This window comes from Salvelinus sp. IW2-2015, linkage group LG20 (genome assembly GCF_002910315.2).
Source record: "Salvelinus sp. IW2-2015 linkage group LG20, ASM291031v2, whole genome shotgun sequence".
NCBI classification, from domain to species: Eukaryota; Metazoa; Chordata; class Actinopteri; order Salmoniformes; family Salmonidae; genus Salvelinus; species Salvelinus sp. IW2-2015.
The window spans coordinates 48,963,483-48,989,584 of NC_036860.1; the positions used below are offsets into that span (position 1 = coordinate 48,963,483).

The 26,102-nt window shown below is 44.6% G+C and overlaps 1 protein-coding gene across 1 annotated transcript in view; it reads left to right on the top strand.

Annotated features, from left to right (window-relative positions):
* Positions 1 to 13,131: 13,131 nt before the first annotated feature.
* LOC111980301 (plastin-3-like) overlaps positions 13,132 to 26,102 on the top strand; it is a 33,854-nt gene continuing 20,883 nt past the window's right edge. Inside the window, exons 1-3 of the mRNA XM_024011023.2 lie at positions 13,132 to 13,307; positions 22,531 to 22,635; positions 22,895 to 23,046. Coding sequence (XP_023866791.1) covers positions 22,572 to 22,635; positions 22,895 to 23,046 — 216 coding nt within the window. The 5' untranslated portion in view covers positions 13,132 to 13,307; positions 22,531 to 22,571. The remainder of the gene's footprint in view (positions 13,308 to 22,530; positions 22,636 to 22,894; positions 23,047 to 26,102) is intronic.

The following is a 26,102-nucleotide window of genomic DNA, read 5'->3' on the forward strand; positions in this document are numbered from 1 at the left end:
CGTAATTGCCTTGGTTTCATTGAAATTGATAACATTAGAAGCCTCTTCCCTAGTTTGTTTTATTCACTGCTTTAGCACACACTGTCAACCCCGGATGTTCTAGCCGTGTCTGAATCCTGGCTTAGGAAGACCACCAAAAATTCTGAAAATCTCCATTCCTTAATACACATTTTCAGACAAGATAGAGAACGGCAAAGGGGGCGGTGTTGCAATCTACTGCAAAGAAAGCATAGTGCCAGAGGTTCTGTCATACTATCCAGTCGTCACCCAAGCAATTTGAACTTTCTACTTTTAAAAATCCACCTCTCTAAAAACAAGTCTCTCACCGTGCCGCTATGACCATTCCTTGCCCCCAGCTGTGCTCTAGGACACCATATTTGAAACTGACTTGCCCCCATACTATCTTCAGAGCTCGTTGAACTCAGACCTATAGCATTATTGACTGCAGCATAAATACTGGAGGCTGAGACAGGAGGGGTCAGGAGACACTGTGGCCCCATCCGATGATACCCCTGGACAGGGCCAAACAGGAAGGATATAACCCCACCCACTTTGCCAAAGCACAGCCCCCACACCACTAGAGGGATATATTCAACCACCAACTTACCATCCTGAGACAAGGCCGAGTATCGCCCACAAAGATCTCCGCCACGGCACAACCCAAGGGGGGGCGCCAACACAGACAGGGAGATCACGTCAGTGACTCAACCCACTCAAGTGACYCACCCGTCCTGGGGACGGCATGAAAGAGCACCAGTAAGCCAGTGACTCAGCCCCTGTAATAGGGTTAGAGGCAGAGAATCCCAGTGGAGAGAGGGGAACCGGCCAGGCAGAGACAGCAAGGGCGGCTCGTTGCTTCAGAGCCTTTCCGTTCACCTTCACACTCCTGGGCCAGACTACACTCAATCATATGACCCACTGAAGAGATGAGTCTTCAGTAAAGACTTAAAAGTTGAGGCCGAGTCTACGTCTCTCACATGGGTAGGCAGACTATTCCATAAAAATGGAGCTCTATAGGAGAAAGCCCTGCCTCCAGCTGTTTGCTTAGAAATTCTAGGGACAATTAGGAGGCCTGCGTCTTATGACCGTAGCGTACGTGTAGGTATGTACGGCAGGACCAAATCGGAAAGATGGGTAGGAGCAAGCCCATGTAATGCTTTGTAGATTAGCAGTAAAACCTTGAAATCAGCCCTTGCCTTAACAGGAAGCCAGTGTAGGGAGGCTAGCACTGGAGTAATATGATCAAACTTGAAAGGCCCTCCAACTGGTAATTACTAGTTTTTCCATCACAAAACACCAGAAAATTGCCAAAAATAGTAGAACCAGTTCACCTGCTTTTACACTATGATTTGATTATTAGATGTTCAATGTTGGTTTTGAAATAAAGATTTCAAAAGGAATAGTTTTGCTATATTAAAATGAGAGTTCAGTTCACGTCACAGGGTTGACCTTAAAATGAGGGAGAGACGTAAATGAATCACTAATCACATGTAATACATAATCATCTTCAGAAATAACTTTGTCAAAGCAACAAAATAACTAGGTCTTTACAATGATGGTGAAAACTTGGAGGAGTTAAAATCTTCCTAGAAGTCACAGAGGGTGCATGGAGGGACATGTCAAAATTATGAATTTTGGCACATTAGAAAGGCTATATTCATATTGAAAATCTGCTATACTGAATTCGGCATGTAGTCTATATTAAAGGGCACATAGAACAGGCTTTTAAAATTAGATATTGGTGCATAATTTCCTATCAAAAGGTCAAGTAGGCCCACTGTTGTTAATTTTGTATATCAACAACATTGGGGATCATATTGAAACAGCAGATGTTCATTTTTATGCAGATAATACTGTTCTTTATTCAAGTGGTAGCAGTTATCTTTAGCTTTTGAAAATGCCCAAAGAGCATTTAACAACATACAACAGAATCTATATGATTTGAAGTTGGTTCTGAATTCAAGTAAAACAAAATGTATGGTATTTTCAAATGCCAGGAATGCTACTAATCATGTCATTGCTACATTGGATTGACATACTATAGAGCAAGTCAAAGTGTACAAATATTTGAGAGTGTGGGTGGATGACAAGCTGAGCTTCACTGTTCATGGGGAGAACTTGATAAGGAAGCTCAAGCTGAYAATAAGTTATTACCAGCATTAGGCTTGTTTTAAAAAATTTGATGTATATTTTGCGTGTATGAAGCAGGATGTGAAATCTGACACCACTTGAAGCTGGGATGTCCCTCCTACCATTTAATTCGCTCTTCTGACTGTCCAACTCCTGTCTGAACCCTACCTCACAGCCACTAACAACGTATATGCCTGGAAACCTTACATCGTAGCACAGCAGGAGAGAGTGGTTTCATCACCGTAGCGCATAGATACATTTTTGCCAGAAATCTCATAATTCATAGATTTTAACTAAGAAACACCTTCTGTTTTTCATAGACGGACAATATTAAATGAGATGAAAGGCAAGTTCCTAACGAGTTCAGGAAGCCAAGCTAGAGCTCTGAGACATTCACAGCAATGGGGCAGACATTTTGATCATTTTGAAGTGCACATTTTCTCTAACACTAAACATAAATGTATTTTACAGTTATAAGGAAGATGACTTCTCATAGTTAGTCATTTTATAATTAGATTATACTATATTTAGAAAGCATATGTCATTTCAAGCCGTATTCATACAGTTTTGTTGAATAAGAAATACTGTACATCATAAATATAAAAAATCATACTTGACATTGTGACTACACCTCAGCAATTTATAGCCATTTTTACCAGAAAAGTGAGATTTTAACCTTTCTTGGAGTACGCAGCATTACTAGTTATGGTTTATAGCCCTTTCACAATAATTACTTCTGGAGATTACATTGTTGCTTTCATTTAACTGGTTAATGAGACTGACATACAGTGCCTTGTAAAATTATTAATATTCCGTGGATTTCTTCACATGTTATTGTGTTACAAAGTGGGATTTAAATAGATTTAATTGTCATTTGTCAACAATTTACAAAAAAATACTTTAACGTCAGTGGAAGAATTATTCTTTTTAATTAAAAGATTGACAGAAATTATTTATTTTTATTTTTTGGTCATTGCATAAGTATTCAGCTCCCTCAGTCAATATATGTTAAAAATACCTTTGGCAGTAATAACAGCTGTATGCCTTCTTGGGTACATATTAATGAACTTCACACACCTGGATTGCGCAATATTAGCCCAATATTCTTCTCATAATTCTTGAAGCTCTGTCATGGCTAGACAGCAATTTTCTTGCCATAGATTTAAGTCAAAACTAACTTATGTATGAACATAAGATTCAACAACTAAGACAATCTGAACAAGTTCACAGACATGTGACTAAGAGAAATGGAATAATGTGTCCCTGAACAAGGCGGGGGTCAAAATCAAAACAGTCAGTATCTGGTGTGGCCACCAGCTGCATTAAGTACTGCAGTGCATCTCCTCATGGACTGCACCAGATTTGCCAGTTCCTGCTGTGAGATGTTACCCCACTCTTCCACCAAGGCACCTGCTCGGCCCTAGCCCTCACCTTCCGATCCAACAGGTCCCAGATGTGCTCAATGGGATTGAGATCCGGGCTCGTCGCTGGCCATGGCAGAACACTGACATTCCTGTCTGGCAGGAAATCAGCCATATTGCTCGTTCTGTGCGTGGTGGCGTTGTCATGCTGGAGGGTCATGTCAGGATGAGCCTGCAGGAAGGGTACCACATGAGGGAGGAGGATGTCTTCGCTGTAATGCACAGTGTTGAGATTGCCTGCAATGACAACAAGCTCAGTCCGATGATCCTGCGACACACCGCCCCAGACCATGACGGACCCCCCACCTCGATCCCGCTCCATAGTACAAGCCTCGGTGTAACGCTCATTCCTTCGACGATAAACGCGAATCAGACCATCACCCCTGGTGAGACAAAACCGCAACTCGTCAGTGAAGAGCACTTTTTGCCAATCCTGTCTGGTCCAGCGACGGTGGGTTTGTGCCCATAGGCAACGTTGTTGCCGGTGATGTCTGGTGAGGACCTGCCTTACAACAGGCCTAAAAGCCCTCAGTCCAGCCTCTCTCAGCCTATTGCGGACAGTCTGAGCACTGATGGAGGGATTGTGCGTTCCTGGTGTAACTCGGGCAGTTGTTGCCATCCTGTACCTGTCCCGCAGGTGTGATGTTCGGATGTACCAATCCTGTGCAAGTGTTACATGTGGTCTGCCACTGCGAGGATGATCAGCTGCCTTTCCTGTCTCCCTGTAGCGCTGTCTTAGGCATCTCACAGTACAGACATGGCAATTTATTGCCCTGGCCACATCTGCAGTCCTCATGCCTACTTGCAGCATGCCTAAGTACATTCACCTATGCACATTCACGCAGATGAGCAGGGACCCTGGGCATCTTTCTTTTGGTGTTTTTCAGAGTCAGGACACTAAGGAGGCCTTTCTACTAAGTTTTCATAACTGTGACCTTAATTGCCTACCGTCTGTAAGCTGTTAGTATCTTAATGACCATTCCACAGGTGCATGTTGATTAATTGTTTATGGGTCATTGAACAAGCATGGGAAACAGTGTTTAAACCRTCTACAATGAAGATCTGTGAAGTTATTTGGATTTTTAGAAATTATCTTTGAAAGACAGGGTCCTGAAAAAGYGACGTTTCTTTTTTTGACTTTAGTTTTTCAACTTAGATTAGATGATAGAGTGCGACTTTCCAAGGGTCCCGTTTAGACTTTGCCGTAGTGTAATGACACGTGCCAAGGTTAACAACTAAAAACCCTACCGACTGGTTGAAATAATGTTTCCACTTTGAACCAARGTGGAACAGACCTAGTGAATTGAAGTCTGTGCCCAGTGGGTATGGAAGCAGTGGTTAGCAGGTTTGCCTACGTGCTGCTGGAAGATGGCATTGCACTGTTTTTCAACAAGACTATGAAATTAGTTCTTCCTTTAGAGTAGGGAGCACTGAAAACAAAGGTTACGTATGTAACCACGGTTATGTGAGCTATATGGATCACTCCACTATATATTGGTATCACTCTGCAACGGAGGGATACATCCGAGGTGAGGATTTACAGATGTACTCCCGTGTACACCTGTGTCACGGCTGGGGTCCGCCCATATATAAAAAAAATATTAAAAAAAATACCCCATGGCCGCAACGCGTTCTCCACATTTTTGAGGCGCCTCTAGCACCGTAGAGGATTGGAGTGATCCATATAGCGTACGTAACCTTAGTTATGTTTCGCTATATTGGATCACTGCAATATATTGGTATACCCGTACAAGATTAGTCGGTGCTAGAGGGACCTGGCCAGCCAGCGGCAAAGTCCCAGCGCGGGACCGAGATGCAGGGGCCGTCAATGTGGAAGGGAGGGTCCCAGCACAGTCCCCGGAAGGGGAGGCGACGTCCAGGACCACTGAACCAACCGCAGAGGGAGGTGCCACATTTACCCGATAGTACCTAGCAAAGGTGCCAGACGAAGCCCTGCTGGCCACAGAACAGATATCAGCGAGGGGCACTCCTCTCAGTAGAGCCCAGGACGCAGCCACACCTCGTGTTGAATGTGCCACCACAGATCCCAGCACTGGCCTGCCAGCCAGGTGGTATGCTGTCGTAATAGTGTCCACGTTCCAGTGAGACAAAGAGCTGGTCTGTTGTTCTCACTGACCGTGTCCGCTCCACATAGMCAGCCAGTGCCCCCACAGGGCACAGCATGTCGGAGGGAGGCCCAAACTCCCCCACCACTACCAGACAGGATAAAAAGTGCTGTCAGACAGGCATGTGAACATAACAGTCGGGAGGAATGAAGGGTTGGGGCGAAGAGATATACTCCTCCCCCAGGGTCCATCCGGTAGCACTCAAAATTTACCGAAAGAGCATGGAGCTCACCCACCCTCTTCATGGAAGTAATCGCTACCAAGAAAACCATCTTCATAGAGAGGTGTTTCAGGGAGGAAGACAACTGTTTGAAAGGTGGCTGTGCCAAAGCTGCCAAGACCACCTTGCCATTGAGCGGGTCCTAGCTGGACGCAGGCGACGAACCCCCTTCATAAACCTGGAGACCAAGGGATGGCGCCCCATTGGCCTGTCCATCCACCCCGCATGGCAGGCAGATATAGCGGCCAAATACCCTCTCAGTGTAGAGGCTGCCAAGCCCTCCTCCAAGTGAGACTGCAGGTATTGGAGGACATACTGCACCCCCCATGACTCGGGCACAACCTCAATAACTTGTAACCAGTGCCCTTGCACGCTGCATGGTGTTCATTACACCCTCCTATAGTCCTAACATGTACCATTGGTGCTGTTCAGTGGCCAAGCCCACAGACTGAGGCGGTGCAGCCTCGGATGCCACAGAGTTCCCCCGACCTGAGACAGCAGGTCCAGTCTCAGGGGAAGTTGCCAAGGTGTCCCAGACAACAGGGACAGGAGAAGGCTGAACCAGGGTCATCTGGGCCAGTATGGGGCCACCAGAAGCAGACAATGCTCTACCATCCTGGTCCTGTCCAGCACAGTCTGGATCAGGGGAAAAGGGGGAAATGCGTAAGCGCCAGCCCTGGCCAATCGTGAGCCAGAGCATCCAAGCACAGTGGCTCCAACATGGAGTACCACAGGGGGCAATATGCATTGTCCAGGGAGGCAAACCGGGAGAGTGCAGGTGGACCTAACTTGTCCCACAGGTGCTGCACCACCTGGGGATGTAGGCTCCAGTCCCAAGGTGGCGGGCCCTCCTTCGAGAGCATATCCACTGCCACATTTAAGATGCCAGGTACGCGCGCTGCGTGTAGAGATGCTAGACGTCCCTGAGCCCAGAGAAGGAGCTCCCGTGCCATAATATGGAGGCGGTGGTACCTCAGTCCACCCTGATGGTTGATGTAAGCCACCACTGTGGTGTTGTCCGTTCTCACCAGGACATGTCTTGCCTTCAGATGTGGAAGAAAGACTGCAGGGCCAGCAGTACAGCTCAGAGCTGTAGTGTATCGATGTGCCTGCCGCTCCAAGGGGGTAGCCAACAGCCGCTGACCGACCTGCCGTTGGTCACCCCCCCGGCAGCACATCTGACCAGCTCCCGGCAGCACATCCTCAGCATCTCCACCCCATCTGAGAGGAAGGAGTGACAGCACCACCTCAACAATGCCCTGAGGCACTGTGCGGTCACCAGCAGCTGGCAGTAACGGTGGCGCTTTGGGTGCAGCTGGTGGGAGTTGAACCACCGTTGAAGAGGCCGGAGACGGAGCAGGCCCAGGGGAATCAACAARGAGGACGCAGTCAGCAAGCCCAACAGGTGTTGGCAGGTTAGGGCGGATACCACCCGCCCCTTATGAAAGTAGTCGAGGCAAGATAAGAATGCCTGAACCCTTCTGGTGGGCAGGCATGCTCTCATGAGGACAGTCCAGTTCCATGCCAATGAAGGCCACCCTCTGGGTGGGTGTCAGACAACTCTTGTCGTTTACAGTAATGCCCAGCCCACCGATGTGGGTCAGGAGCACGTCTCTATCTGACAGGACCTGGGTCCTAGTCAGGGCACAATCAGCCAATCGTCCAGGTAATTGAGGATCAACAATCCTCGGACGTGAGAAGTGCCAGGACGGCGTCCATGCACTTTGTGAAAGTGCGGGGTGCCAAGGAGAGGCTGAAGGGAAGAGCCATGATTTTGTATGCCCTCCCTTCGAAAGCGATTCGGAGGTACTGCCAATGAGCTAGGTGAACAGGAACATGGAAGTACATATCCATCAGGTCCAGCGTCACAAACCACTGGTCCCTGGACACGGCCTGCAACACACGGGCTGGGGACAGCATGTGGAACCTCAGTACCTTCAAGTACCTATTGAGGTTGCGGAGGTCCAGAATCAGTCGAAACTAGAGGTCGACCAATTATGATTTTTCCAACCCAGATACRGATTATTGGAGGACCAAAAAAAGCCGATACCGATTAATATATATAAAAATGACAACACTTATTTTAACTTAATACATAAATAAAATCAATTTAGTCTCAAATAAATAATGAAACATGTTCAATTTGGTTTAAATAAACACAAAAAAGTGTTGGAGAAGAAAGTAAAAGTGCAATATGTGCCATTTAAAAAAGCTAACGTTTAAATTCCTTGCTCAAAAAATGAGAACATATGAAAGCTGGTGATTCCTTTTAACACGAGTCTTCAATAGTCCCAGTTAAGAAGTTTTAGGTTGTAGTTATTATAGGAATTATGACGCGTCGACTATTTCTCTCTATACCATATGTATTTCATATGCCTTTGCCTATACGAACATCCAATAGTCACTTTAGTATTGCCAGCCTAATCTCGGGAGTTGATAGGCTTGAAGTCATAAACAGCGCAATGCTTGAAGCACAGCGAAGAGCTGCTGGCAAATGCAGGAAAGTGCTGTTTGAATGAATGCTTACAAGCCTGCTGCTGACTACCACCGCTCAGTCAGACCGCTCTATCAAATCATAGACTTAATTATAATGTAATAAACACACAAATACAAGCCTTAGGTCATTAATATGGTCAAATCCAGAAACTATCATTTCGAAAACAAAACGTTTATTCTTTCAGTGAAATACGGAACCGTTCCATATTTTATCTAACGAATGACATCCCTAAGTCTAAATATTGCTGTTACATTGTACAACCTTCAATGTCATGTCATATTTATGTACAATTCTGGCAAATTAATTAGTTTTGTTAGGAAGAAATTATCTTCACAGTTCTCAACGAGCCAGGCGGCTCAAACTGCTGCATATACCCTGACTCTGCTTGCACAGAACGCAAGAGATGGGACACAATTTCCCTAGTTAAGATTGCCTGCTAACATGAATTTAACTAAATACGCAGGTATAAAAAAATATACTTGTGTATTGATTTTAAGAAAGACATTGATGTTTATGGTACATTTGTGCATGGATTGTGCTTTTTTCACGAAAGCGCTTTTGTTAAATCATCACCCGTTTGGCAAAATAGGCTGTGATTCGATGACAAATTAACAGGCACCGCATTGATTATATGCAACGCAGGACAAGCTAGTTAAACTAGTAATATTAACCATGTGTAGTTAACTAGTGATTATGTGAAGATTGTTTTTTATGAGATAAGTTTAATGCTAGCTAGCAACTTACAGCCACAAGGTCCTTTTGATGCTGCACTCGCGAAACAGGTGGTCACCCTGTCACGCAGTCTCCTCGTGGATTGCAATGTAATCGGCCATAATCGGCATCCAAAAATGCTGATTGTTATGAAAACTTGAAATCGGCCCTAATTAAACGGTCATGCCAATTAATCGGTCGACCTCTAGTCGAAACCCTCCTTCTCTTTTTAGGACCACAAAATAAGTGGAGTAGAATCCACCTAGCCGTTCTAATGTCTCAATCCTGCGGACGACACCCTTGTCCAGGAGTGAGGAATTCTTCAGGGGGTCGGCCACCCTGGTGACACGATGGCCCCTGAAGAACGGAGGCCGGCACCGGAATCAGTACCCCTCGAGCACCCATGGGGACTCCACACACTCGTCCCACTTTGTCCTTTGAGACCGGGAGAAGCGGTCGAGGCCGGAGAAGAGTGTGTCAGTGGACCTGCCGGGGCCTGCCTCTCCTCTAGCGCATGGGTCTCCCGGTCCCAATGAACCTTATCGGTCTGCTCTAGAATGTCATCAACCCCTGGGCCAACGTCAGCCCTGGGGTGATGGGGTGGGGGGCGTCCGTTGGCGCGGACCACATCCCTCTGGAGCAGGGAAAGCAGGCCCCACTCACGTGGTGAACAGTGCCAGCATCGTCCCCCAGGAACAGCCCATCACTGGCAAACAGGGAACAGCTGTCGTTGCCATCGAAGCTATCAACGTCCTGACGCAGGTGGTCCGTTCAAGGTGGTCCCAGCTGTCCCCCGTCCAGGACTGGCAGCAGATTGGCTCTGCCTGCGGTGGCTCTGGACACGCTTCTATGGAGTGGTACTGGGCCCAGTAGAGGGACTAACAGCTTGCTGCCGCATCACTCCTGAGGAAGGGAGCTCGTCCCCAGCCTGTCCCAGCCTGGCCGACCCACTTGCGCAAGGTCTCCAATCATGCCAGGTGCAGGTGTTCTAAGAACACCACACAGACAGACATCCAGTATGGCTCAAACCCAGGCAGTGTATACACGAGGTATGCAGATCCCCAGGGGGATGCCACCATCACACCTGTCACAAAGGGAAGCCATAAGCTCAGCCAAGCCAACAAGGCCACGGAGCAGGGGTCCGATGCCCTAGGAGAGCTATGTCGTGACTCGCTTGGAGGAATAGGAACCCGGTAAGGGATAAATTGTTTTTGTTTTACGCCAACTGCGATTTTACCTAGCAGGTTTAATATCCAAGCGGAAAACAAAAAACAGCACCATATGATGGAGTAACTCCAATAAGGACCTCCATCAACGTAGTGGCAGCCCACCACCATACTCATACATTCTGCAGAAGAAAGAACAAGAAAACTGCAAACAGCCAGTGAGTATACTTCCACACAAGATATTACACTTACCAGTGATTTACCAAGCGAACATCAGAAAGTTTGTACCTCAAACCATACGGACGTCCGCCGAGAAAATGAAAGAGAACGTGTGTCGAGGCCATGGGGTTATATATAGGGGTGGACCCCAGCCGTGACACAGGTGTACACGGGAGTAAATCTGTAAATCCTCACCTCGGATGTATCCTTCCGCCGCAGAGCGATACCAATATAGTCGAGTGATCCAATATAGTGAAACAACGGCTTTGTCCTGTAGCTCCAATTTTGACCGAAGTAAGCTCATTATAACTGCTTTAGGGTTGGGTGAGTGATGACTGACTACATAAACAATGATCTTGGATGATCATACAGTACTGAAATAATACGGTAATTTAGCAGACGCTTTTATCCAAAGCGACATGTTGGGCATTAAGACTACACGCTACGAAATTCAGCCAACTTGGTTGTTCCATTAAAAAGCACACAAACATAATCACTTTATTCGCCAAGTACATTTACACATACCCAGTATTTGACTAGGCGAATAGGTGCTGCCAGCAATAGACAATTTACAAAAAGAACACAGACACAAAGTCAACATACAGAATATACAATATTGCAAACATAAAACAGGAGTATAAATTGATTTACTTCTATGTTACCCCTGTCAAATTGCGCTGCACAATCTACCGTTTTTGCAATGAAGTATGAAGTTAGCAACTTCAAACATGCTAGCGTCCCACCTGGCCAACATCCAGTGAAATTGCCAAATTGTGCCAAATTCAAATACAGAAATACTGATTATAAAAATGTAGAATTTCACATAGGTTTAAATATTAACTTCTTGTGAATCGAACCACAGTGTCAGATATCAAAAACGCTTTACGGCGAAAGCATACCTTATGATTATTTGAGAACATCGCCCAGCAGACAAATCATTACAAACAGTAACCAGCCAAGTAGAAGAGTTACACAAGTCAGAAATAGAGATATAATTTATCACTTACCTTTGATGATCTTCATATGGTTGCACTCAGAAGACATTAATTTACTCAATAAATGTTTGTTTTGTTTGATAAAGTCTCTCTTTATAGCCAAAAACCTCAGTTTTGTTCACGTTTTCTTCAGTAATCCACAGGCATTAAACGCAGTCACAACAGGCAGACAAAAAATCCAAATTGTATCCGTAAAGTTCATTGAAACATGTCAAACGATGTTTATATTCAATCCTCAGGTTGTTTTTAGCCTAAATAATCAATATTATTTCAACCGGACAATAACGTTGTCAATATAAAAGGTAAACAAGAAAGGCACTTTCTCGGTGGCGCATCATAAAGCTCTGTGACACTGCAAGGTCCACTCATTCAGACTGCTCTTACTCCCTCATTTTTCAGAATACAAGTCTGAAACAATTTCTAAAGACTGTTGACATCTAGTAGAAGCCATTGGAACTGCAATTTGAGTCCTAAGTCAATGGATACTGTAATGGCATTGAATAGAAAACTACAAAACAAAAATAAATCCTACTTCCTGGATGGATTTTTCTCAGGTTTTCGCCTGCCAAATCAGTTCTGTTATACTCACAGACACTATTTTAACAGTTTTGGAAACTTTCGAGTGTTTCTATCCAAATCTACCAATTATATGCATATCCTAGCTTATCGGCCTGAGAAACAGGCAGTTTACTTTGGGCACGCTTTTCATCCAAAATTCCAAATGCTGCCCCCTACCCTAGAGAAGTTTAAAACATGGTTCAATCAGAGCTACAGTTATCAACACTTTAAAACATGGWTCAATCAGAGCTAGTTATCGACACTTTAAAACATGGTTCAATCAGAGGTAATTATCAACACTTTAAAGAAGGGACACCTATCGACTGATACCAACTCGATGTAGTCGGAGGTACACTCTGCCAAAACTAATCACCATTGAGATGTGATATACATATTGTGAAGATGGCATTCACAGTTGTGTTTATTCCGGCAGCCCAATTCAGGGGTTTATGCATTACGGAAACAGTTTACCATTAAAGAACCAAAAAAAAGCAAACAGKGCAAAACGAGTTTGTATTGGACAAATTCAGGTAGGTCCCTCCACGTTTCGCTCCATTTGCTTCCTTTAAAAAAACGTTTTGCAACAGAATCAGAATAATGATCGAGGCTCCCGAGTGGCGCAGCGGTCTAAGGCACTGCATCTCAGTGCTAGATGCCTTACTACAGACCCTGGTTCGATTCCAAGCTGTAACACAACCGGCTGTGATTGGGAGTCCCATAGGGCGGTGCACAATTGGCCTAGAGTTTTCGGGTTTGGRCGGGGTAGGCCGTCTTTGTAAATACGAACTTGTTCTTAACTTACTTGCCTAGTTAAATAAAGGTTAAATCAAATATAAAAATGGTTATGCATCTGATTTTTTTTCCACTAGTTGGTTTTTTGACCAGTCACATCAGACCGTTTCACATCAGAGCTGATCTGATTGGTCAAAAGACCAATTAGTCTAAATAAGATCCGAATTGGGCCCACTATGGCTGCGTTTACACAGGCAGCCCAATTCTGATCTTTTGACCAATCAGCTCAGCTCTGATAAATAGCTGATGTCACAATTTATGTTGTGATTGGTCAAAAGTGGAAAAAATATCAGATTTGGGCTGCCTCTGTAAACGCAGCCTGTCATTAATTTGKTCTAAACACTTATTGGCTCGTCAGTAGGCCGAGGTTGCTAGTGCATTTCACCCGCTCACATTTCTGTGCATAGCTGGATGACGGAGGAAGTCTCTGGGATCGAGCTGGACGTTGTGCGTAATTGTGGGGGCATCTGAAGTAAGTTATTTTTTAAGAGTACAAATTAACCTTACATCATGGTTTGTTTAAACTTGTCAAAAACGTTCCCATTTTTCATCCATTAATTATACGTTTGTTTGCTTTATAATAGCATCTGTTAGCGATTCAGCTATCAACCCAAACTAGCCAGCTAACCGTTCCAAACGTTACCAGGGYAAGTTACTTTGGATGATGAGTAAATACACTAGGATAAATTGGATTTCAATATGCCCCTCGATTCTTTTCCTACTGTATTATTGATTGTATGTTTGTTTGTTCCATGTGTAACTCTGTGTTGTATGTGTCGAACTGCTTTGCTTTATCTTGGCCAGGTCGCAGTTGCAAATGAGAACTTGTTCTCAACTAGCCTACCTGGTGAAATAAAAATATTATGGCAAGAACAGCTCAAATAAGCAAAGAGAAACAACAGTCCAAGACCATTAAGGTCAGTCAATCTGGACAATTAAGAGCTTTGAAGTTTCTTCAAGTGCAGTTGCACAAACCTTCAAGCGCTATGATGGAACTGGCTCATGAGGACAGCCACAGGAAAAGATCCAGAGTTAACTCTGCTGCGGAGGGTAAGTTCATTAGTTACCAGCCTCAGATTGCTTCAGAGTTCAAGTAACCGACACATCTCAACATCAACTGTTCAGAGGAGCCTGCGTGAATCAGGCCTTCGTGGTCGAATTTCTTAGTGTGTGTGTGTGTGTGTGTGTACACGTTTTTAAATTGAACCTTTATTTTACTAGTGAAGTCAGTTAAGAACAAATTCTTATTTACAATGATGGCCTACACTGGCCGCCGCCCTATGGTACTCCCAATGGCGGCCGGTTGTGACACAGCCTGAATTGCTGCAAATAAACAACTACTAAAGGACACCAATAATAAGACTTGCTTGGGCCAAGAAACATGAGCAATGGACATTAGACCGGTGGAAATCTGTCCTTTTGGTTTGATGAGTCCACATTTGAGATTTTTTGTTCCAACKGCCGTGTCTTTGTGAGATGCAGAGTAGGTGAACGGATGATCTCTGCATGTGTGGTTCCCACCGTGAAGCATGGAGGAGGTGTGATGTGGGGTTGCTTTGCTGGTGACGCTGTCAGTGATTTATTTATAATTCAAGGCACACTTAACCAGCATGGCTACCACAGCATTCTGTAGTGATGCGCCATCCCATCTGGTTTGCGCTTAGTGGGACGATAATTTGTTTTTCAACTGGACAATGACCCAAAACACACCTCCAGGCTGTGTAAGAGCTATTCGATCAAGAAGGAGAGTGATGGAGTGCTGCATCAGATGACCTGGCCTCCTCAATAATCCAATCTCAACCCAATTGAGATGGTTTGGGATGAGTACGACTGCAGAGTGAAGGAAATGCATCCAACAAGTGCGCAGCATATATGGGAACTCCTTCAAGARTGTTGGAAAAGCTTTCCAGGTGAAGCTGGTTGAAAGAATGCCAAGTGTGCAAAGCTGTCATCAAGGCAAAGGGTGGCTACTTTGAAGAATCTCAAATAAAATATATTTTAATTTTACACTCTTTGGGTACTACATGATTTATTTTATTTCATAGTTTTGATGTCTTCACTAACATTCTACAATGTAGAAAATAGTAAAAATAAAAACCCTTGACTGAGCCATGGTATGACCATCGTAAAACAATTACATATGTAAGCTTAGTATCAATACAGTATAGTGGTAATATTTGATCAAGCTGAACTACAATTTGTCATGTAGGACTTTTCTAGCAGTTGAGCCCTGTCAATTGGAATTCCAACTTTGATATTTTGATATCAAAATAAAATCGTTTTGGTTGKATACACATTGCATACACATTTGCAGATGGTATCGCAGGGAAATGCTTATGTTTCTAGCGCCAACAGTGCAGTAATATCTAGCAACAAAACTAAAAGTTTCAAACACAAATTAAGATATCAGAATGCGCCAGGTCCAGAATATAAATGGTGTACAGCAGTAGTTTATATAGGATGAGCCATGACTAGACTAGTTTATGCATATTTGGAAAGTATTCAGACCCCTTGACTAAACGCATTTTGTTACGTTACAGCCTTAAACTAAAATTGATTACTTTGTTTTTCTTCAGTCTACATAAACCCCATAATTACAAATCCAAAAGTTTATACATTTTTCAAATGTATAATAAAATATCATATTTGCATATACTCAGTACTTTCAAGCACCTTTGGCAGTGAATACTTCCTCGTCTTTGGTATTATGCTACAAGTTTTGCACACCTGTATTTTGGGATTTTCTTCTCTGCAGATCCCCTCAAGCGCTCCGGTTGGATGGGGAGCGTCACTACTCAGCTATTTTTCAGGTCTCTCCAGAGATGTTCGAGCGGGTTCAAGTCCAGGATCTGGCTGAGCTTAAGGCCATTCAGAAACTTGTCCTGAAGCCACACCTGCATTGTCTTGGATGTGTGCTTAGGGTCGTCCAGGTGGAAGCTGAACATTTGCCCCAGTCTGAGGTCCTGAGCTCTCTAGAGCAGGTTTTCATCAAGGATCTCGCTTTGCTTTGTTCATCTTTGCCACGGTCCTGACTAGTCTCCCTGTCCCTGCCACAGAAAAACATTACAGCATGATACTGCCACCACCATGTTTCCTCCAGATGTGATGCTTGGCATTCAGACCAGAGAATTTTGTTTCTCATGGTCTGAGTCCTTTAGGTGCCTTTTGGCAAGCTGTCATTTGCCTTTTACTGAGGAGTGGCTTCCGTCTGGCCACTCTACCATAAATTGCTGGAGTGCTGCAGAGATGGTTGTCCTTCTGAAAGCTTCTCCCATCTCCATAGGAACTCTAAGACCCAGAGGGTCACTGACAGTTCTAGTCACCTCCTTGACCAAGGCCCTTTGCCGATTGCGGAGTTTGGCTGGGTAGCCAGCACTAGGAAGAGTCTTGGTGGTTCTGAACTACTTCCATTTAAGAATGACGGAGGCCACTGTTCTTGTGCTTTTAATGCTGCAGAAATGTTTTGGTACCATCCGCCAGATCTGTGCCTCGACACAATCCTGTCTCTGAGCTCTATTGACAATTCCTTCGACATCATGGCTTGGTTTTTGCTCTGACATACACTGTCAACTGTGTGTCTTTACAAATCCTGTCCAATTGAATTTACCACAGGATGGTAAATTTCAAGTCACTTAGCAAATTGTTTGAATAATATCATGGGGTATTGTGTGTAGATTGCTGAGGATTTTTATTTAATCGATTTTACAGTAAGGGTGTAACGTAACAATGTTGAAATAGTCAAGGGATCTGAATACTTTCCTAAGTTTAACCCACTATACAGTACCTATGTAAACAGGATTTAAATTGACCTGTGTTCAATTACTTTGTGCATAGGGCAGCAGCCTCTAAGGTGCTAGGTTGAGTAACCGGGTGGTAGCCGGCTAGTGACATTGACTAAGTTCAGGGCAGGAGGCCTGTTAGTGATAGCTTTTTAATTCTGATGGCCATGGGATGGAAGCTGTTTTTCAGTCCCAGCTTTGATGCACCTGTACTATCTCCACCCAGCTACAATCTAGAAGGCTAACAGGCCGTGGCTCTGGTGACTGAGGTCCTTGATGATCTTCTTGGCCTTCCTGTGACACCGGGTGCTGTAGATGTCCTGGAGTGCAGGCAGTGTGGCCCCAGTGATGCGTTGCGCTGACAATCACCCTCTGGAGAGCCCTGCGGTTGCAGGCACTGCAGTTGCTGTACCAGGTGGTGATACAGCCCGATAGAATGATCTCGTTTGCAGATCTTTGGGGCCAAGCTGAATTTCTTCAGCCTGAGGTTGAAGAGGTGCTGTTTTGCACCTTCACCAAGCTGTCAGTGTGGAGGGACCATTTTCAGGTCCTCAGTGATATGCATGCAGAGAAACTTTAAGCTTTTATAACCCTCTCTGCTGCGGCCCGTCGAAGTGATGGGGTGTGCTGTCTCCTGTAGTCCACAATCAGCTCCTTCTCTGCAAGGGCTCTCAACTCCTCCCTTTAGGCTGTCTCGTCGATTGTTTGGTAATCAGGCTTACCACTGTTAGCGAACTTGATGATTGAGTTGAAGATGTGCGTAGCCATGCAGTCATGGGTGAACAGGAAGTACAGGAGGGGTTTGAGCATACAGCCCAGGAGTGCCCCCGTGTTGATAATCAGCGCAGCGGTGTCATTGCCTACCTTCACCACCTGGGTTCGGCCCGTTAGGAAGTCTAGAACCCAGTTACACAGGGAGGGGTTTTGACAGAGGGCCCTGAACTAAGTTGATGAACAGCATTCTCACAGGTATTCCTCTTGTCCAGGTGAGAGTGGGCAATGTGCAAATGGCGATTGCATCGTCCGTGGATCTGTTGGGGGTGGTATGCAAATTGTAGTGGGTGTCAGGTAAGGTTGAGGCGATATAATTCTTAACTAGCCTTTCAAAGTATTAACCTTTTTTAAATCCGTGATTGTCTGGAATCCGTGCCACATGCTTCTCGCGTCTGAGCTGCTGAAATGCCACTCCTTAGTACAAGGACAGTCATTTTGCCTCTTTGATTGCCTTACGGAGGTCGTAGTTGGTCTGTTTCTACATGTCCATGTTCCCAGTCACATTGCCGACCTTGAATGCATTAATTCGCGCTTTCAGTTTTGCGTAAATGCTGCCCTCTATCCACAGATTTTGGTTTGGGTAATAGTCACAGTAGGAACAACATCCTCAATGCACTTCCTGATTTTAACCAAGTCGGTGTACATATCGCTACTATTCCCAGAGGCGACCTGAACATTACCCAGTCCGCTTGATCAAAACAATCTTGGAGCATAGATTCTGATTGGTCAGACCAAAGTTGAACAGTCCTTACCACGGGTGCTTCCAGATTAAGTTTCTGCATATAGGCAGGGAGGAGCAGGATGTAGGTGTGATCTGATTTGCCAAAGGGAGGGCGGGGGAGGACCTTGTAGCTAGGGCTGGGAAGTGCCAGGGACCTCAAGAAATGTCACAATACTTGGTGCCTTCAAAGTATTCATACCGCTCGACTTATTCCACATTTTGTTACAGCCTGAATTCTAAATGGATAAAAAAAATAATGTTACCCATRTACACACAATACACCATAATGACAAAGGGCAAAATCGAGACRTTTCAGGTAATTGTATGTGTGGGGTACAGAGATGGGAGTCATTCAAAATCATGTTAAACACTATTGCACACAGTGAGTCCATGCAACTTATGTGACTTGTTAAGCAAATGTTTACTCCTGAAATTAAGGCTTGCCATAACAAAGGGGTTGAATGCTTATTCACTCAAGACATTTCAGCTTAAAAAAAAAAAAATGTAATTGTAAAAATGTCAAACATAATTCCACTTTCACATTGTGTGTAGGCCAGTGACGCCTCAATTGAATCTGTTTTAAAATCAGGCGGTAACACAAAGTGAAGAAAGTCAAGGGGTGTGATTACTTTCTGAATGCACTGTAGATGCTGAAATGTATCACGATATGTTGGCATGCAGAGCAATGAGAGCCATGAAAAAAAACAAGTTTTGCTAAAAGTGCTGAAAACAAATTGGCTTTATATTTAAAAAGATGGAGAGCAAGCTATGAAGGGGAAAAATATAGCCAACTAATGCACAAGATATTGTGAAACAAAATGATATTCTCAAAATTAATATCGCTATGTAACTGCGTCAATGTATAGATAACTTCTTGTAGCCGTCCCAGAAGGGAGAGTAACAATGGTCAAGGATGTTCTCGTCGCGTATAGCACAGGAGATGTTGCTGGAATTTCTGGAGTGATTTCCTCATATTCCCTTGATTTTAAAGTCCCCAGCTACAATAAATCCGGCCTCAGGATATGTGGTTTCCGGTTTGTACACAGTCCAATGTAGTTCCTTGAGCGCAGTCGCAGTGTCTGCTTGGGGGGAATATACACGGCAGTGACTAACCAAAAATTCTGGTCAGCATATGATTGAGGTATTCCAGTTCGGGAGAACAAAAGGACTTGAGTTTCTGTACGTTACCACAATRGCACCATGGTAGTAGGTGCCAGGCGCACCGGTTTGCGTGTGTCAAGAACAGTGTTGCTGCTGGGTGTTTCATGCTCAAGTTTCCTGTGTATCAAGAATGGCCCACCACCCAAAATACATCCAGCCAGTGGGCAAAAAGGGGCCATTGATTTAAAGGGGACAAAGAAGGCTGAAACAAATTGAAGCCAGACTGTTGCTCTGCACAGTCTTTGGCTATGACTAAAGACCCCTAAAAATAATGTACAACTTGTACCTTGACCGAAATGAGGTATGCTAGCCGACGACCTTAGTTAGTACTTTCAGCAAAAAAATAACAAGTTGCAGTGGGCTGATGAACAAAAACACTGGAGAATTGGAAAAACATTGCCTAGTCTGAGTCCCTGTTCCTACTGTATCACGTGGATTGGAAGACTAGGGTATGGAGAACAACATGAGTACACACATCCATCATGCCGCGTCTCAACATTGCTTGCTGGTGACGGTATGTTTTGGGCCCCTTGATAGAAGTAGAGCAACGTTTGAATGCCATATGTGAACATTGCCAATCAGGTGCATCCCTTGGCAGCAGTGTATCCATCTGCAAACATTTTAAAAAATCAAGATAATGCCACAAGGCTAGGATTATCTAGAAAGAGTTCCACAAACATGACTGAATTCAGCTTACTTCAGTGGCCTGTCCAGTCACCAGATCTCAAGCCAATTAAGCATCTGTGGGATGAGATTGAATGAGCTTTTTGGAGTAGAGATCCACTATAAGGCAATTTGACACCAGTGGGAAGCATTGGAGTCAACCTGGGCCAGCATCCCTGTGGAATGCTTTCGACACCTTGTGGAATCCATGCCCTGACGAATTGACGCTGTCCTGAGGGCAAAAGGGGGTGCACTCAATATTAGGAAGGTGTTACTAATGTTTTGTACACGGTCAGAGCCATGATTCGGTAAAACAGTATGTTATATCATTTGATTAGTGGGGAAATGCCCTACATGACTTGCATAGGAAATTGCTGCTTTCTGGGGGCGAAAATATTGCCTAATAGTTGACTGAATTTAATTTCCAGTTTTGATAGTTTGAGAAACCAAAGCACCTCTTTGCCCCCTTTAGTGTATGCAATCAATGATCTTCATTCATGGTTAGTGATTACACATTCGGTCCTTTGTTCATCCTGTTGAATATGTGCTTGTGATGCCAGAAGCTGATTGGTAGAGACGGGTCCTATTGGCGCAACCGAACTGACTGATCTTGCTTTCTTATTTATGATCATTTGGGGGATAGGAAGTAGATGGGGTGGGTGCCGGAGTCCTGATGGCAAAGGTTGTTTTCAGCTGAGGAGCAAAATGGCTGAGGAGACTTTTAATCGCAGAGGGCCCTTCATGATTCAAATCAACTGTCGAACTCGTTCTGCTGGTTTGGCAGTAGAGTGGTCTGGTCACTAGAGGGTCTTTTGTAGGTGAGGCAGAATTTGACCCTAAGCTGAGGACCATTCACAGACCCAATACCTGTATTTTGGTTACGGGGACTGTGAAAATACAGGAATCTTGACTCTGACTTTAGGTGGGCTTTAATATACTGCCCCACCCCTTTCAGCTATGAAAGGAAGCAGGCATTGTAAGTTAGTGGAATTTTGGTCTGTTTATGAAAGGGATAGGTTCCTAAGGACAACTTCTTGCATACAGTATTTTAGAGTTCACCCTGAACAGATACACGTTACTACAGATTATAAGATAAGCAAAAAAAGAAACGTCCTCTCACTGTCAACTGCATTTATTTCCAACAAACTTAACATGTGTAAATATTTGTATGAACGTAACAAGATTCAACAACTGCGATAACTGAACAAGTTCCACAGACATGTGACTAACAGAAATTGAATAATGTGTCCTTGAACAAAGGGGGGGTCAAAATCAAAAGTAAGTCAGTATCTGGTGTGGCCACCAGCTGCATTAAGTACTGCAGTGCATCTCCTCATGGACTGCACCAGATTTGCCAGTTCTTGCTGTGAGATGTTACCACACTCTTCCACCAAGGCACCTGCAAGTTCRCGGACATTTCTGGGAGGGGAATGGCCCTAGCCCTCACCCTCCGATCCAACAGGTCCCAGTAACGCTCATTTCTTCGATAAATGCGAATCCGACCATCACCCCCGGTGAGACACAACTGTGACTGTAAGTGAAGAGCACTTTTTGCCAGTTCTGTCTGGTCCAGCGACGGTGGATTTGTACCCATAGGCAACGTTGTTGCCGGTGATGTCTGGTGAGGACCTGCCTTACAACTGGTCTACAAGCCCTCAGTACAGTTAGATGGATCTCAGCCTATTGCGGACAGTCTGAGCACTGATGGAAGGATTGTTTGTTCCTGGTGTAACTCAGGCAGTTGTTGTTGCCATCCTGTCCCGCAGGTGGGACGTTAGGATGTACCGATCCTGTGCAGGTGTTACACGTGGTCTGCCACTGCGAGGARGATCAGCTGTCCGTCCTGTCCGTCTCCCTGTAGCGCTGTCTTAGGCGTCTCARAGTACGGACATTGCTATTTATTGCCCTGGCCACATCTGCAGTCCTCATGCCTCCTTGCAGCATACCTAAGGCACATTCACGCAGATGAGCAGAGACACTGGGCATCTTTCTTTTGGTATTTTTCAGAATCTGTAGAAAGGCCTCTTTAGTGTCCTAAGTTTTCATAACTGACTTTAATTGGCTACCGTCTGAAAGCTGTTAGTGTRTTAACGACCGTTCCACAGGTGCATGTTCATTAATTGTTTATGGTTCATTGAACAAGCATGGGAAACAGTGTTCAAACCCTTTACAATGAAGATCTGTGAAGTTATTTGGATTTTTACGAATTATCTTTGAAGTACAGGGTCCTGAAAAATACTCTTTTTTTGTTGCTGAGTTTATGTCCATGTTGATGGCATCAAAGTTCTCAGGACAAGTTACAGATGGATGCCAAACATGGATGCAATAGCATTACTCTAACACACATTTCTGTAGTCAGTCTGCTGGATACTGTAAGAGTGGGAGGCATTTTCTCTTAACTGGGGAAGGGTTGACTGGCCCTTCAGCATTGTCTTGGGCCATTTGCTCTGTGGACCCAGGTGACAAAGTGCACAGAAGTTGGTGTGGGGCCTACACACTTTCTACTGCCTCATGAGCTGACTGGTTCTGGACTGCTATTCTCTGTCTCGCTCTAATGTACCAACCTCATTGACAGTGTTCCCTGTTTGTCTGTACAGAACCCACCTCTAGACTGACCACCTCGATCATTTTCATCAAAATGGCAGGAAAGATTAGCTCCAAAGATGAGCTGGAGGAACTGAGAGAGGCGTTTGGCAAAGTTGGTGAGTAGGCTACATCTGATTTTAGTTGATTTATTTTCTGCATTAGTATGGTCATTAATGAATGTTTTCATAATGTTACATTACACACCTAGGCTAATAGTCTACAGCTGCTACATTGTACAGTCCCTGACTTTTTAGTCATGTTAGCTTCTCCTTTTTTGTGTTTGGGAACCATCCCAGGGTTCCTAGAAACAAATTGTTGGATGAATTTTAGTAAAAAAAATCATGATATGATTAAACTCCTGTCTGCCATTTGTAGACCTCGATGGCAATGGCTCCATCTGTGACTACGAGCTCCATGAGTTGTTCAAGGAGGCAAACCTTCCCCTGCCTGGCTACAAAGTCAGGGAGATTATCCAGAAGCTGGATCGCAACAAGGACAACGAGATCAGCTTTGACGAGTTTGTATCAGTGAGTCATGGGGGGGGGTGTTGAATTTCGCAGTAATCAATATCAGTAGTACTATCAAAATGAATGTAGCGTAGAACCAAAAACACATGAAGTAGAAACGAGAACACGTGTGAGGTAAGGAACCTATATATAGGTTAAATCCAGAGTGTCGATACCATATTTACAATGTGCAGGCAGGGATACTGGAGTGGTAGGGTTGTGCATGTGTTGTAAGGTGACTAGGCATCAGGATGTATGCTAAACAGAGTAGTAGTTCCACGGAGGGCTGAGTGTCAGGTTTTCGCTCCGCCCTTGTACTTAATTGATGACTTAATCACATTTAGTAAATAACTCTCACCTGGTTGTGTAGGTCTTAAATGAAAGGGAAAACCTGCAGACACTAGGCCCTCCACTCCATGGAATAAGTTTGACACCCCTTGTGTGTAGAGCAGAGCTCTCCAACCCTGTTCCTGGAGAGCTACTGTTCTGTAGGTTTTTGCTCCAACCCTAATCTAGCACACCTAATTCTAATAATTAGATACTTGATTAACTGAATCAGGTTAGTTACAACTGGGGTTGGAGTGAAAACATTCAGGAAGGTYGCTCTTCAGGAATAGGTTTGAATCGCCCTGGTGTAGTGTGCATAGACTGTGGACCATGCAGGTAGTCCATGTAGCTATTATGTTAGCTATTTAGCAGTCTTATTTCTCTTAACATTAATTTTAACTCCTAAACCTAAAATGGTCTTAAGTGAGGACTGGCAAAATGTCCTCACTTATCAATTTTAATTGATGACTTCTGGTACTCAGAAGTATAGTAAAATGTGTGTACGTACACACAGAAATTAGGTCAGAATAGCAGTGTGCCCTTTGTTTTGCCTGTGATGACATCAATTTACAGGCCTGTGCTAGTCTCCATGTTGAGTAATGACGTGACATCTTGCATCCCAAAATAAACAAATTCATAATCTCTAAGGCCATTTCTCATAGCTCAATGATGAGGAACTTTATTTTTTGCGGGAAATTATTATTATTATTTTTAAGACTTTTTTTGAATGGGTTAGCATAGCCACAGTTATGTTATAACAGTATTTGTCAGACGGGGTTGTGCTATTTTTACAGTTGCTATAATGGATTACATTTAGTTTTTTTTATGGTGCGATGAACATGAACCATATCCATTCATTGAAAGCAAAATTAAATCACAACAAAGGCATAATTTATAAAGGGAAATGCATACTATTGTGGCTACTATGGGCTTCCTCTATCTACAGTGCATAAGCAATGTAAGCTAACTAGGGTTGCACATTTTGGGGAATATTCAGAGGTGGAAACTTTCCATGGGAATATATGCTAATAAATATTAATACCGTTTTAAACGTAAACTCAGCAAAAAAAACATCCCTTTTTCAGTACCCTGTCTTTCAAAGACAATTCGTAAAAATCCAAATAACTTCACAGATCTTCATTGTAAAGGGTTTAAACACTGTTTTCCATGCTTGTTCAATGAACCATATTCAATTAATGAACATACATATGTGGAACGGTTGTTAAGACACTTAACAGCTTACGGGCGGTAGGCAATTAAGGTCACAGTTATGAAATCTTAGGACACTAAAGAGGCCTTTCTACTGACTCTGAAAAACACCAAAAGAAAGATGCCCAGGGTCCCTGGCTCATCTGTGTGAACGTGCCCTAGGCATGCAGCAAGGAGGACTGTAGATGTGGCCAGGGCAATACATTGCCATGTCCGTACTGGGAGATGCTTAAGACAGCGCTACAGGACAGACAGCTGATCATCCTCAGTGGCAGACCACGTGTAACACTTGCACAGGATCGGTACATCCGAACATCACACCTGCGGGACAGGTACAGGATGGCAACAACTGCCCGAGTTACACCAGGAACGCACAATCCCTCCATCAGCTGAGAGCGGCTGGACTGAGGGCTTGTAGGCCTGTTGTAAGGCAGGTCCTCACCAGACATCACCGGCAACAACTATGCGGGGGGGTATGCCTTATGATTAACGAGAAGTGGTGTGATCATCATAACAACACACAAGAACTCAAGTCGTTCTGTTCACCTGATCTAGAACTCCTCACAATCAAATGTCGACCGCATTATCTACCAAGGGAATTCTCGTCAATCATAATCACAGCCGTATACATTCCCCCCCAAGCAGACACATCGATGGCCCTGAACGAACTTTATCTGACTCTTTGTAAACTGGAAACCACACACCCTGAGGCTGCATTATATAGTAAAAACCCCCTCCAAACTCGTCATCAAGCTCGAGACCCTGGTTCTCGACACCCCGCCCTGTTGCAACTGGGTCCTGACTTCCTGACGGGCCGCCCCCAGTGGTGAGGTAGGTAACAACATCTCCAACCCGCTGATCCTCAACACTGGGGCCCCACAAGGGTCTGCTTCTGAGCCCTCTCCTGTTACTCCCTGTTCACCCACGACTGCGTGGCCATGCACGCCTCCAACTCAATCATCAAGTTTGCGGATGACACTACAGTGGTAGGCTTGATTACCAACAACGAACGAACGCCTACAGGGAGGAGGTGAGGGCCCATCGGTAGTGTGGTGTCAGGAAAATAACCTCACACTTCAACGTCAACAAAACAAAAAGAATGATTGTGGACTCAGGAAACAGCAGAGGGAGCACCCCCCTATCCACATCGACGGGTCAGTAGTGGAGAAAGTGAAAGTTAAGTTCCTCGGGTGTACACAATCACGGACAAACTGAATTGGTCCACCCACACAGACAGCGTTTTGTGAAAAGAAGGCGAGCAGCGCCTCTTCAACCTCAGGAGGCTGGGAAGAAATTCCGCCTTGTCACCAAAAGCACTCACAAACTTCTACAGATGCACAATCGAGAGCATCCTGTCGGGCTGTATCACCGCCTGGTACGGCAACTGCTCCGCCCACAACCGTAAGGCTCTCCAGAGGGTAGTGAGGTCTGCAGAACGCATCACCAGGGGCAAACTACCTGCCCTCCAGGACACCTACACCACCCGATGTTCACAGGAAGGCCATAAAGATCATCAAGGACAACAACCACCCGAGCCACTT